The sequence below is a fragment of the Exophiala xenobiotica genome, assembly GCF_000835505.1.
Source record: "Exophiala xenobiotica strain CBS 118157 unplaced genomic scaffold supercont1.5, whole genome shotgun sequence".
Lineage (NCBI taxonomy): Eukaryota > Fungi > Ascomycota > Eurotiomycetes > Chaetothyriales > Herpotrichiellaceae > Exophiala > Exophiala xenobiotica.
The window spans coordinates 24,900-39,505 of NW_013562490.1; the positions used below are offsets into that span (position 1 = coordinate 24,900).

General features: G+C 31.0%; 2 protein-coding genes across 2 annotated transcripts; both read right to left on the reverse strand.

Annotated features, from left to right (window-relative positions):
* Nucleotides 1-3,444: 3,444 nt before the first annotated feature.
* Nucleotides 3,445-4,010, reverse strand: PV05_07704 (uncharacterized protein; the record flags this gene model as incomplete). Its single annotated transcript, XM_013457152.1, has 2 exons — nt 3,445-3,791; nt 3,848-4,010. The coding sequence occupies 2 exons, from the start codon at nt 4,008-4,010 to the stop codon at nt 3,445-3,447; spliced, it is 510 nt and encodes a 169-aa protein (XP_013312606.1).
* A 1,339-nt stretch (nt 4,011-5,349) lies between these two features.
* On the reverse strand, nt 5,350-5,888 carry PV05_07705 (uncharacterized protein; the record flags this gene model as incomplete). Its single annotated transcript, XM_013457153.1, has 2 exons — nt 5,350-5,757; nt 5,877-5,888. 2 exons carry the CDS (start codon nt 5,886-5,888, stop codon nt 5,350-5,352), a joined length of 420 nt encoding a protein of 139 aa, XP_013312607.1.
* Between the last annotated feature and the right edge of the window lie 8,718 nt (nt 5,889-14,606).

Consider the following 14,606-nt stretch of genomic DNA (forward strand, 5'->3'; position numbering starts at 1 on the left):
CAGCATCAAGCATACTTGCTTTCAAGGGATGTAGTACGCAGCATACAGCACGCTTTCGATATGCACCTAGTGATATACTTTCAGGGAAATGGATCGGGCAGAAAGTAGGAATTACGTTTCTTGGGGAGGTCCATTTAGCATAAATTGCCATTCAGCAATACTAGTGTTCTTTATTCGGCCCTTTAAGGACGATATTTCCAACTACTGGAGATAGAGGCGTAAATTACTTATTCGAGGTGTGCTATATACACTTTGCCATGACTAGCCGTATAATTCTTCTTAATCTTCTTGGATAGCGAGGCTAGGTTCATAAGCGTATCATTATCTTAAGCAATTCTAGCTTTCTTGGAGCTAGACTTTGGGGTAGAGGTCTTCTTAGAGCTTAACTTTAGGGTAGAGGTGTTCTTGAAGCTAAATATTGGGATAGAAGTCTTCTTAGAGCTTGACTTTAGGGTGGAGGTCTTCTTAGAGCTAGACTTTGGGGTAGATTTCGTCGCAGTCGTAGCCTACATCGCGTCGCTATCGCTATCGCTATCGCTATCACTGTCACCGGAGCTAGAGCTAGAGCTGGACATTGGGATAGAAGTCTTCTTAGAGCTTAACTTTAGGGTAGAGGTCTTCTTGGAGCTGGACTTTAGGGTGGAAGTCTTCTTAGAGCTTAACTTTGGGGTAGAGGTCTTCTTGGAGCTAGACTTTGGGGTGGATTTCGCCGCAGCCACAGCCTGCCTCGCGTCGCTATCGCTATCGCTGTCGCTAGAGCCGGAGCTAGAGCTGGAGCTTATCTCGACAATGGCGCGCTTAGTCTTGTTCACTATTTAGAAGTTAGTTTATATTCAACGGGACAGTAGGATTTTCGTCTCACCAGTGACAGTTATCTTGATATCGCTATTGGGTTCAATAACAGTGGTTGACGTCTTAGTCACTGGAGAGGTGCTCTAACCCAGAACTCTTCCCCTAGCAACTTTTGCTCCAAGGGAGCCTGCCTAAAAAGAGTTTGTTAGCAAGGTGTTCTATCTCCACTAGACCAGGGAGACAACTTACGGCGACCTTAGACTTTCTACCCTTAATGGATTTAGGAACTATGGTGGCGTCATAGTAGAAAAGCTTCTATAAGATAGAAAGAGGTAATCAATATAATAAGAGAAGTGATGCGAGTGATAGTGGAGGATAGTTAGTGGGAGAATATTGATAGGGAGATAGCTGTCAAGACAATAGGGTGATCTATAAACGCTAGGTTAATCTAAAGTGGTGAGAATAGGTTGATCAAAAGTGATAAAGACTAGGTTAATCTAAAGTGATGCCCTACTGCCACACCGTAAATAAATGATCGAATCACGCTTTCAGCATACCGGTATACTAACCCCCAAAATCCTTCCGAATTTCAAGCTCCCAGTATCCTAAAACGCTTCTCTATCGCGACCCATTTCTCAACTTCCCTTACCTTTCTAGACACCACAACATTACATTGGGGCCCTAAACGTCCGGCACTATTATTCCACCCTTTTTATCCTTCCTCTTAGTCAATATATACTTTGCCCTTCTATTTATCGTGCCACTAACGACGTGTCAATATAGGGCCTTCGTCGAAAATATCGGCCTCGCGCTCACCTCTTCCTTTCCTCGTGCCTAAGATCGAATCCAAGAATACCATAATCAAGAAGTGGGCAGCTAGGATAAAAATATACGACCAGGCCTCCTTGGATAGGGCACGATCGATCCTGGAAAGCCGAAAAACGCTGCCGCAGCTACCAACGGAGCTATAGATGAACATTTTCCGTTATCTATAGGATGACTTGATTACCCGTCGCGGCGAATAGGTGAATTTTGCTGACGGTGCACTCCGCCGGAGGGTCTGGCGCCGCGTAGTGCTATCGGATCCGATACTCGGTCGTTGTCTATAGAACAACTGTCTCTTCACACTATCTAGTAAAGTCGTACTATATATATCGCTCTAGAACCTCAATCTCCTTTTAACCGGGGGCCTAGCAAATACGTAGTACGTGATCATCGCCGCCACGTACTCACCGTCTCGGGCAGGCAAAACTTAGTGTTTAGACACGGTCGACCGGTCCATGGTCAAGTGGATTAATGGCATCGGCCGACGAGGCTTTCAAGTCCGTTTAGCGGTATCGGACATATCCAACATTGAAAAGTCGGTTGTCAAGCAACTATTCTCTCTGAATTGCGAAATCTGGGTTAACTTTAGCACCTCTAAGTCTCTACCCTACTTCGCCACGAGTGAAGCCCACTATAAGGAGTGCCTCGTCCCGGCGGTACAACAAGCGTACTACCTAGCCCGTAAGCTAGGGCAGGCAGTCCAAGAAACTAAGCGGTGCTATATTCAGCCTCGGTCTATCTTTACACTCCATAGTTTGCAGAGAATAACCTACTTCTACCAGCGCCAAGCTCCTATCGCAATGGAAACAGTCGCCGACTGTATTCTGCCCGCCCTATTGAACCACGCAGCCAATAAGCGGTCGGCCAGCGGGGTCTACATAGACGTGAAGTATAACTGGCCATCAACTAACGCGTACTGTCGTCCAGCGAAGGGTTTTTAGTAGTACTCCGCCTACTACGATGAACGTACTATCGGGTACGGTGCCGACGGTACTAAGCTTCCTACACGGTTGGATCATTGTGGCACGGACACGGGAAACGGGGAGAAGAAGCACCAAGAGATCCATTTCTGTTGTAGGATCACATCCTTTCGAGTAGATAGCACTTATATTCCAAAGACGTCGATGAATGCTCGGCGCGTCACGCGGCGAGGCTGCGCCTATATTTACATTCTAAGGCACTATCTACAACAACAAGGCCTTGCGTTCAAGGTGTTTTATTGTATTAATCTATCCAAAATAGCATTTCCTTAACCTTCTAGCCTGCTTCCTACTGAGGTCATTTTCCTCTACGAAATGGAATAAGTCACCGTTATCCTAGGGTAACGCCTCGACTGTCTTAACTTACTAGGTATACTAGTATAGTGAACCAGGAGAGGGAAGTATATCGAGGAGTCTACTATATTAGTATGGTAGATCGAGAGAGGGAAGTATATCGAGGAGTCTACTATATTAGTATGGTGGACCAAGAGAGGGAAGTATGTCGAGGCGGCCCGGTACTTCTACTATCGTCCCTAAAGCCGGCTTGGTAAGAGGGTCCAAGGAGTGTTTAGGGTTGAGCGGGAATACGTCCCTTACGGGGATCTACAAGAAGACCACTATCTTACACACGGAGCGAGAATATAGATAACTATTTTGCAATCATTGATCTAAATAAACCCTATAGCATTCTAGGTGACTAAAATTACACTAAGAGATACGCGTTTATCCCTTCGTCCCAAAAGACTTGATACCTAGCTCGAGGAAATGTGACCTTATCATCTAAATAACCCGTATCTTAAATTCACTAGGCTCGTATTATCTAGCTTTGTGTTATCCTTGTCTTGACTCAAGCCTTCTTGGACTTCTTGCCTTTAAGGGAAAGCTTGGACTTCTTGCGACGTTCTTGCTTCTGCTTCTTGCGACGTTCTTGCTTCTCCTTCTTTAAAGCTACCGCCTGCTTCGCCTCTAGTTTGACAACACGCTTTTGGGCTTGGGCTGTATTTTCGAAGTAATAATGGACTATCTCCTTGGCCGTAGCAAGCTCCGTAGCAATAGAGTATTTATCCTTATTAGATGAGGAGTCGGTGGTCTCGTCACTAGTATTACTCTCACTAGTCGCTTCTACTTCTTTGGAATCGATATCGAAGTCGGAGTCGGTGTCAACCTTTTCACGACGACGTTTAATACCTACAACTAGAGGCAAAAGATATTAGTCAACACGCTTTTAAAAGGACGGGTCTCTACAGTACCGCTCGCTTTGGTTTTAGCCGAGCCAGTCTTGGACTTGTCCGGGGTGGAAGACTTAAGTTTTTGCGTGGTGGGGGACTTAGAGGTGGGAGTCGTGGACTTCATCTTAACGGGAGTAGAAGTCTTAGACTTCATCTTGACGGGAGTAGGAGTCTTAGACTTCATCTTGACGGGAGTGGGAGACTATTGTTCAAGTTAGTCGAGATAATCTATAAATGACGCCTAGGACGCACGAACAATGTACTTCGCCTTTGACTCGGCGCGGGCCATAGTTAGAGAACTTGATTAATGCTTAGGGGAGTGTATCGTATATTTTGGCGAGAGATGGAAATACGTAAACAATTTAGGATCTCCGTAAATTGAGCGGTAGGGTGGGAAACCGAATGGTGAAATGCTTGGTAGGGTATACTGGTATGGTAGGCTCACTTTTCGCGCACGCCCAAATTCGCTCACCAGCCAACTATCATTATTCTCCTCTCCCTTCCACTATCAACGGCCATTGCTTTGTGTCCCGATCATCTCGGCTTCGCGGTCTCGACCGAGATATTACCTAGATATATCCTTTTGAATTCGCGCGCCTCACAGGATTGCTAGTGACGCCCGGAGAGCCGCGGCTACCAGAATACTGGACTCTATAACGGGACAGAACTATGGCGTAGCTCAAAAGCGATAGACAACCTATCTTATACGTTGCAATCCATACTTCAAGGGTCCGCTTTCTAACTATTCTAGTTCCATAATCCGCCTCCTTAAGCACGGGCACTATCAGGCCTACGCGAACGTAATCCCCTACCGCGACGACACTAAGCATAGCGAACATCAAAGCAAAAGCACGATACCAGGTCACCAAGAACGAACCAGAAGCGAATGGTTCCCAAATAGAGAAGACGAGGAGACCAGAGCACTAAGCCCAGTATAAGACGAGATCGCATAATATACACCGATACTTCCAACACTTATATAGCCGCCGAGGTTAGACGCCATTTTTAGAGGGATCACGTTTAGTAACGGCGAGGAATCTAAATCTACCGGCACCACGAGAGAATACGACACCTAGCTTTATAATAAGATCGTCCTTAGCGATAAGATAAGATAGGGAGGTTAGACCGATACTGACGAGAAAATGGATACTAATAACGGGATCGATACTAGGGAAGAGGTAGATTGTAGCAGCGAGCAGTCGGTCACCGTAGATTGTAAGAATAGAGGAGACATTTCGAGTAACCTATAAGCACGAATTTAAAAAGGGAATCCGGACGAAGAGATCTTACCTGAGTAGTAGATGAAGAATTTGGATCCGACGAGAACTACTTTATACGTCGTGGAGAATATAGGTATAGTTCGTTTAATTTATATAAGAGCTATAGCCTTGTGCTATTAAAACTAGCTACTCTCTCGACGTACTCCCCTACTCCCAAGTCCTTGACAATATCTAAAGGGCTGTGTGTTGACGTGTCTACTAGCCTAGTATAAGGACGGTCGTATTTGACCCAACGGCTAGGGCTCACTTGCTCTTGGAGAGTTTGCCGGCCTTGAAGACTCTGCCCTTGGTCCTGCTGCTACGGTGGTTGCCAGTTGCCTTACGTCGTTTGTTGATGTCGCTATTGGTGTCGTCGTTAGTGTCATCCCCACGACGCTTGCGTTCTTTGGTAGACGACTTCTTGGTGACTAGACGAGCCTGCTTTGTTGCCGCTGGGGTTTTCTTGCTTTGGGTGACCGAGACTCTCTTCGTCTTTGTAGTAACGTAAACACCATCCTCAGAGTTATCTATGTTGTCGGTATCGTCTTCCTCGTCGGAGCTGCTCAGTTCTATATCTTCGTCCTCTTCGCCACTGTCACGATCTTCCTCGTCGGAGCTACTTAGTTCTGTAGATTCGTTATCTTCGCTAGCATCGTCGCCGTTATCTTTGTTCTTGTCTCAAATAACTTGGTGCCTTTATTAGCGGTCTATTCTACTAGATATAGAGAGAGGGTAGTTATAGGGTACGATAGCCTCCCGCGCTCTCTTCTTCGCCAAGTCCTTGTCCTTACCTTTGAAGCCATCGACGTATCCCTACGCTAGGATATAAGCCTATCGGATCGAAATTAGTCTTCCGTCACTAAGGCCCATCTATAATCAGAACTCACTGCTTCGGCGGTATACTTAATATCGTCAAGGGATACCTTGGCGGCTTTAGCTATCTTAGGAACCTAAAGACGCCTTTCAAACTTTGAATAATAGGAAGCTTTGAGAATTAGAGGACCGAGAGAAGAACGATGTATTTAGAAAGAGATACTGTATATGCAAAAGAAAAGTTTCGGGGGGTGATGGGAATAATATCAGGTAAACAAAATATAGTAGAGCCGAGCGCTAAGCCTATCAGTATACGCAAGTCCGTTGGTCACGTAGACAATTTAACGTCGAGGGACTTTGGGCAAATCTTGTAGCCTCCATTACTAGAAGCGCATTACAACGATCTATCCAGGGTAGCGAGAGGAGTTTATCGTCACGGAAGGAAGAGTTTAATACGTCTAGTACGATAATTACTCTTATTTACGAGATACCTCGTAAGGGAGGATATCGCACGATATTTCCTAGCGAGGGGAAGCAATAATGCTGAAGATAATATTCAGGCTAATTTACTTGTACAAGTGAAGTTCGGTAGAAAGTAGAGCAGAGAAAGGAGCGAAGGGAAAGAAGAGAACAATGATTAAGGTGGAAGACTATCGAGGAGTCCATTATATTAATATAATGAACCAAGGAGAAGGGGAAGATTGTCGAATAGAAAAAGAAGAGGAGGGATATCGAGGAGTCTATCATATTAATATAATGAACTAGGGAGAAGGGGAAGATTATCGAAATATAAAAAGAAAAGGAGGGATATCGAGGGAGGAAGACTATCGAGGAGTCTCTTATATTATAATATAAGATCGACTTTCCTACTAGCCCAGTTTACTAAGGAAGTCTCTAGCATACCCGGTATACTAAGGAAGTCTCTGGTATACCCGGTATACTAAGGAAGTCTCTGGCATACCCGGTATGCTAAGGAAGTCTCTGGCATACCCGGTATACTAAGGAACTCCCTTGTCGTCCGAAATTAATATATTGCGTCGATGTTGAATATCAATCAGACAAGGTTACAAAAGAGTTTAACGGATAGCTAAGCCTTCCTAAAGGCCATTAGAGTCGATAAAAGATCGAAAAACGGGGAGATTTTTCTATTCCCTAAGCCGAGTTATACGGGTAGAGTATTTAAAAGATATTAAATATAGAATTATAATAATAAGGCTAAATTAAAATTAATAAGGTTAGTAAATTTATTTAATTATTTCTTTATATTAAATTATAATAATAAATTAATTATAAATTAATTATAAATTAATTATAAATTTATAATTAAAAGAATTTAATATAAATAGTATAAATTTTGTAATTTATATATATTATATCGTTAATATATAAAGATATATAAATAATTAAATAAAATAAAATAAATAAAATTTAAAGAATTGAAATATTAAAGTTAAATATAATATAAAATATAATTAAGATATATTTATAATATTTAAAGTAATATATTTAGAGTTAAAAGGGTTTTGTTAATTAATATTATTAAAGTAAAATATAAATAATACTATAAATAATAAAATAATAAAAATATTTAGTCGATAATTCTTTTAAAAAATAATATAGTTCGTCTAAATTAATATAGTTTAAATAAATAACTATTACTATAAATTATTTAAATTTAATAACTAAAGTAAAATTAAGACAATACTAGATAAAAGACTACTTCGAGTATCTACGATAGAGACGTAATATCGTTAGCTATATATTACGAATTAGTCTACGATTAAAGTAGAGGCCTTAACGCTACGTTATATAGAGATAAGGAAAATAAGAGAATCGAGAAGATAGCCTTATTCTAAGGAAGGCTAGATTATATAATATTAATCTATTAATCTATCGCTTTAATAGCTCTATATAAAGTAGATAAAGCAATAAATTATATAGATTATATAACTATATATATAAGGTTATTTTATAGCTTTACTATATAGTTAACTTCGTTTACGATTATATCTATATATTTTAGATATTAATTAACTTTGCTTTAGTATAGTAATTTACTTATATACTTATACTTTTATAAATATATACTTTATACTTTCTATTTACTAAGGAATCCTTATCTTATAATACTTTAATATAAAGCGATTTATAATACTTTAACTATCTCTTAATTAAAAGTATACGATACTATAACTAGCTTTAAAGTTCTCGTCTATTTACTATTCTTTATTGAATTAGTTTAAACTATAGCCTTACTAACTTCTATTAATACTTCGATATTTAGTAAAAAGAAGGATAGATTAAAGATTAAATTATTTTATAAAGATAGAGTTAAACTAAAAATATTTCTTATCTAACTCTAAGCTATATTTATACTTCGACTAAATAACTATAATATTTATTTTATTAGAGTCTTATATATCGCTATATATATAAGAGAATTAGCCTTTTATTAGATTAAGTCCCTTATAAAAGATTACTTAATTTATAGTTAAGATTAATAGAAAGATAAGATTAAGAGAGTCTTCGATAAATATAATAATTTTATAAATATAATTATATAAATCTTCGAAGTACTAGAAGAGACTTAGTAGATTATCTAATAAATTTAGTAACTTAAGTAAATTAGTTTAATTATATAGTACTATACTTTATTTTAGCGATTTAAATTTAAGCTAGATTAAAAGAATTATACTTTTATCTTTATATTTTATTAAGGATTTAAGGATAATATAAAGAACGAAATAAGAATAGATTATCTAAAGTAACTTAAAGACTTAGTTACTAGGGCCATTAGTATTAATAATTAGTTTTTTGAATAATAACTTAAGAAGAAGAGCTTTAGATAACTATACTTTAAAGAAATCTTTTATTAAAAAAAAAGCTACTAATTATATAGAGATTTAATAGACCTTAATATTATAAAACGAGATTAATTCTTACGATCTAAAAAAGGTAAATTTTAATATAAGGAACTATTTAAGAAAGAGTAAGAGTAACGAAAGAAAGAAAATCTATACTATAATTATAGAAAATCTAGATATATAGCTAAAGACTACGAAAATAGGCTAAGAGAACTATATATAATAAAAAAAGTTATAGCTAGTATTAAAGAAAAAAAGGTTGATACTTCGATAAAGAAAGAACTCGCGTAACTCGAAGAACTAAAGAAGGAAGCTTAAATATAATTTACTAAATTATATAATATATTTTAACGTATATTGTAAAATTATAATAAAATAATAGTTATTATTAAGAAAGCTAGTATTATCGAGAAAGTATAGAAGAGATTACGAGAAATTTAAGAGAAAGAAGTAATCTTCGAGGAAATATTATATCTCTAAGAAATTAGAATTGTACTAACTATAGCTAACGACGACTTAAAGAAGTTCGAAGAGAATCTTAAGCGTAAGTAAAAGGAGAATCTTAAATATACTATAACTTCTTAGATATTTTATTTTAACGATTATTGTTTTATTTATTTATTTAAAAAGAAAAGTTTAAGATAGTTCTCTTATAAAAAAAAGAATAAAAGATATTAGTAACGACAATAGTTATTAAATACTTTAGAAGAAGATAAGTAAACTAAAAGTCTTTTAGTTATAGAATTAATCTATTTATAAGAAAAATATAAGGTAGAAATAGTGGAAATAAATATAATAGTTATTTATACTAAATATTAAGTTAATATACTTTATAATAGATTATATATTAATACTTTAAAGAGACTAAGATAATATAAAACTTTATACTAAAAATTTAGCTTTTATAATAATCTAGAATTACGAAATAAATTAATCTTACTAACTAAATATAAGGTATAGTATAAATATAGTACTTTATATATATATAATATTATAGAATAAAAAAGTTATAACTTTATCTTTACTATAGAAGAAAAAAATATTAACGATAAATAAAAAGAAATTTAGATATTATTGTATACTATTAAAGAAGTATATTAATATATAATAATAATATTTACTAGATATTAAATAGTCGAAAAATTTATTTATAATATACTCTATATAATACTCTACTTTCTATATTTAGTGTCGAGGGAATAATCTAAAGAATAATGGGATATTATATTATAGAGATACTACGCTTATAGAGATAAAGTACTATAGCTATATATATATTATATATAAAAGAATAGATTATAATAAATACTCGACTTCCTTTATACTAAGAAGATAGTAGACCTTACTAAAGAAATATCTATAAGATATATAATTATTAAATACAATATATTATCTATTACTATTTTTATAAGATTTTAATAAGGATAAAATACTAAACTATATTTTAAGCTATTCGATAATCTTTAAATATATTTTATTATTATAACTCTTATATTATATATATTAAAAAAATATCTAGATAAAGAAAATATATACTTATATAATATCTAAGGAATACTAATATAAAGATAAGATATATAATATCTTATATTAAAAGTTAATAAAAAATTATTAGCTTACTAATATAAAGAGTAGAACGATAAGAATCTATATAACCTAGATAAAAGAACACTAATAATAATAGAATTAAAGATTATATTAAACGAAAAAATAAAGCTATATAAATTTATAGTTATTAAATTAACTAAAGTATTACTAACTATAATTATTTAATATTAGAAAATATAACTTTATATTAATTAGAGATATAAAATTATTAATCGATAATATTTATATATTATATTCGACCTCGATATTAAACTAAAAGAATATATATAAAAGATTACGTTATAGTATTATTAAGATCTTAATTACGAAGAAGCTCTAAACCTATATTTTTACTATATAAATAGAGAATATTAAGATTACGATATACTAAAGATAATTATATAAAATATCTATAGAAAATCTAATCTAACCCTATATAATATTACAACACTAGTAGTAAAAAATAAATAGAAATAAAAAATAAAAAACTATCTTTATTCCTTAATAAACTTTAGGAATTATATATAATTTACTAATCGAGATTATTAGTTTACTTTATTATAAAGGGAAAGGTATAAGATATATCTATTTATATTATAGTTAACTATAGTATATAAAAAAACTATATATTACTATATTAAAAATAATATTAAAAAAATATTATAAAGAAAAAATTTATCTATATTAATTAAATATAGTAGATAGTATCTCTATAGAGTATAACGAAGAATAGATATAAGACGAAGTACGAGATATTCGACTTACGATCTTAAGATATAAGGAGATCGTAAGCTTTAACTTTATATCTATTAAATATAACTTAATTTTAGAATTAAGATAACTTTAAGAATATAATTTAAGGATAAATTAAAAATATCGAAATCTTATATTTCTCGATTATAATTATAGAAATAGAATAAAGGATTAATTATTTATTATAGTATATTATATTTAAGTAGTATATATATAATCTTAAAGAAGAATACTTATAAAAATAAACGTATAAGTTATATTTAAAAAATATTAAGAATTCGTTAAGTTATTTAAAGAATAAAAAGATTTAGTTATCTTACTTAAATATAAACTATAAAATTATAAAATATCGCTCGAAGAAAGAAAAGTATTAAAATATAATAAGTAACTTTAATAACTATCTAAGAAAGAAAAAGACTTTCTTAAAGACTATATCGAAAAATACGAAAAGAAAGGCTTTATTCGACTATTAAAGTTTTCTATAGTATACGATATACTATTTATCTTAAAAAAAGATAGAGAACTTCGAGTATATATTAATTATTAACTATTTAATACGATTACTAAAAAGAATCGATATTTATTACTATAAATTAATAAGCTATAGAATTAACTTCTCGAATTAAAATACTTTACTATTATTAATATATAGAATATCTACTATTAAGTATAAATAAAGAAAAGTAAAGAATAGAAAATCGCCTTTAAAATCTAATTTAGATTATACGAATATTTAATTATATCTTTTAAATTAATTAATATATCGATATTCTTTTAGGAATTAATTAATAATATAATTTAAAAATATTTAGATAATTTTATAATTATCTATTTTAATAATATATTTATTTTCTCGAGGATATATAAGGAATATATAGAGTATATATAAAAGATTTTAAAATAACTTTAAGAAAAAAATCTATTAGTTAAACTTAGTAAGTATAAATTTTATTAATAATAGATATACTTCTTAGAATATATTATCTTTAAAAACTAGATAGAAATAAATCCTAATAAAATTTAATTAATTAAAGATTAGCTAGAACTAATTAATATTACGAAAGTATAGGCTTTCGTAGAACTACTTAATTATTATTAAAAATTTATAAGGAACTTTTCGAAGATTATCGCGTTATTAATAAATCTTACTAAAAAAGATATTAAATTTAAATTTAAACGGAAATATAAGGATATATTCTAAATACTTAAAAAAACTATAATAAATATATTAATACTAATAATATATAATCTAAAGTATAAATATATATTAAAGATAAATATATTTAACGAAGCTATCGAAGCTTACCTTATATAAAAATAATCTAATAGAAAACTAAAAATAATTATATACTTCTTAAGAAAAATAACTAAACTAAAACTTAACTATAATATATATAATAAAGAATTGTTTATTATCGTTAAAGTAATAAAATAATAGAGAGTATATCTTAAAGAAGTAAAATACTCTATATAAGTCTATATTAATTATAAAAACTTACTTTACTAGATAACTATAAAATAACTTAATAAAAGATAAATTTAATAGATAGAGATATTAGCTCTATATAACTTTAGGATATATTATATTAAAGAAAAAGAAAATACTATAGTTAATATACTTAGCCGCTAACTAGATTATATAAAAAATATTAAACTAAAATTAATAGTTATACTTAAAAAAAAAATAACGTCTTAATATATACTACGCCTAAGAATATTACTCTCGCGGCTATAAATATCGAGCTAATAAAATAATAGAAATAAGAGATTATTAAATTAAGATATAATAATAAGTTAGTAGATTATCTAGAGATTAAGAAAATAATCGAATTAATTATAAAAGATTTTATCTAAAAGGGATTACGAAAAAATATAATCGAATATATTAAAAACTATAATATATATTATAAAGCTAAGTACGTAAAATATAAATTATATAGACTACTTTAGATATCGAAAGTTACTAACGAAGCGTAATTAACGATTATACTTAACTTTATTGTTAAGCTATCGAAATCTAAAGAGTCTCTTATAAGTATAAAATTTAATAGTATTCTAGTTATTAGTAATACTTTAACTAAGTATACGTACTTCGTACTATATAAGGAAATATCTATAGTAGAGGAACTAGTATATATATTCTATAAAACTATTATTATATAATATAAAATACTAAAAGAAATACGCTTAGATCGAAATAAACTATTTATCTTATAATTTTAGTAATTACTTATAGATTTAATAGGAATACACTAAAAACTATTAATAGTATACTACTTATAGTTAGATAGATAAATAAAAAGAATAAACTAAATATTGAAACAATATTTACGATACTACGTTAACTTTTAATAAGATAATTAAATATAATTATTATCTATTATATAATTCGCTTTTAATAATAGTATATTAGTTATAGAAATATTATTATTTTATATAAATTACGAAAGATACTTAAATATCGATAATAATTTAAGAGAATTTAAATTAATTATAAAAAAAGTATAAATATTAGTCAATAAACTTAGAGAACTATATAAAATACTATAAAAATAATTAAAGAAAATAATAAAAAAAACAATAAAATAAGCTAATAAAAAAAGATTTAAGGGACTAAATCTTTAAGAGAGAGATTTAATCTATATTACTAAAAAAAATATAAAAATATAATAACTATTAAATAAATTTAATTATACTAAGATTAGACCCTATAAAATTAAAAAGAAACTTAGACTAGTAATATTTAAATTAGAATTATCTAGAGAAATAAATATTTACTCGATATTCTATAAATTACTTCTTAAGAAAGCATTACTAAATATTAAACTAAGACTAATACTAATATATAAAGAAACTTAATAATTACTATATAATATTAAGAAGATAGTAAACTTTAAAGTTAAAAATTAATAAAAGTACTACCTAATTAAATAGTTAGACTATAAAGAGAAAGAAAATACTTAGAAATCAATAAAATATCTTATCTAGAAATTTATAAGGTAGTATTACTAATATTACTAAGAATCTCGATAACTCTAAAGATAGTATCTTAGTTAATTATATCGTTAATAAAGATTTTCGACTAAAGAAGCTTAGGATTAGTAAAGACCTCTATACTATCTAAAAACTAATTATCGAGAATACTAAGTACTAATATCTTACGCTATATTATACGCGAGAATATATCTTTTAGACGAGATAGAGATTCCTAGAACTCGATATCTTCGGACTTAGTAGTATACAACGCGTTCTACGTCTAAATAAGGGTACGACGTAAACGGATAATCTCTTTTCGCTTTTAACGAAATTTTTCTTAAAATATCTTCTTTTTATCTACTACCTTCTAAAACTTCTCTAAAAAAAAGGAACTATTGTAGTTGATATTTTTATGTAAATAATATAAATATTTCTTTAAACGCTCTTTTATAAAGTAATAGATTTCGTCTAAATAGACGTAGTTAAAATAGAATACTATAATAGATGTAACTAATAGTTCGATTATAG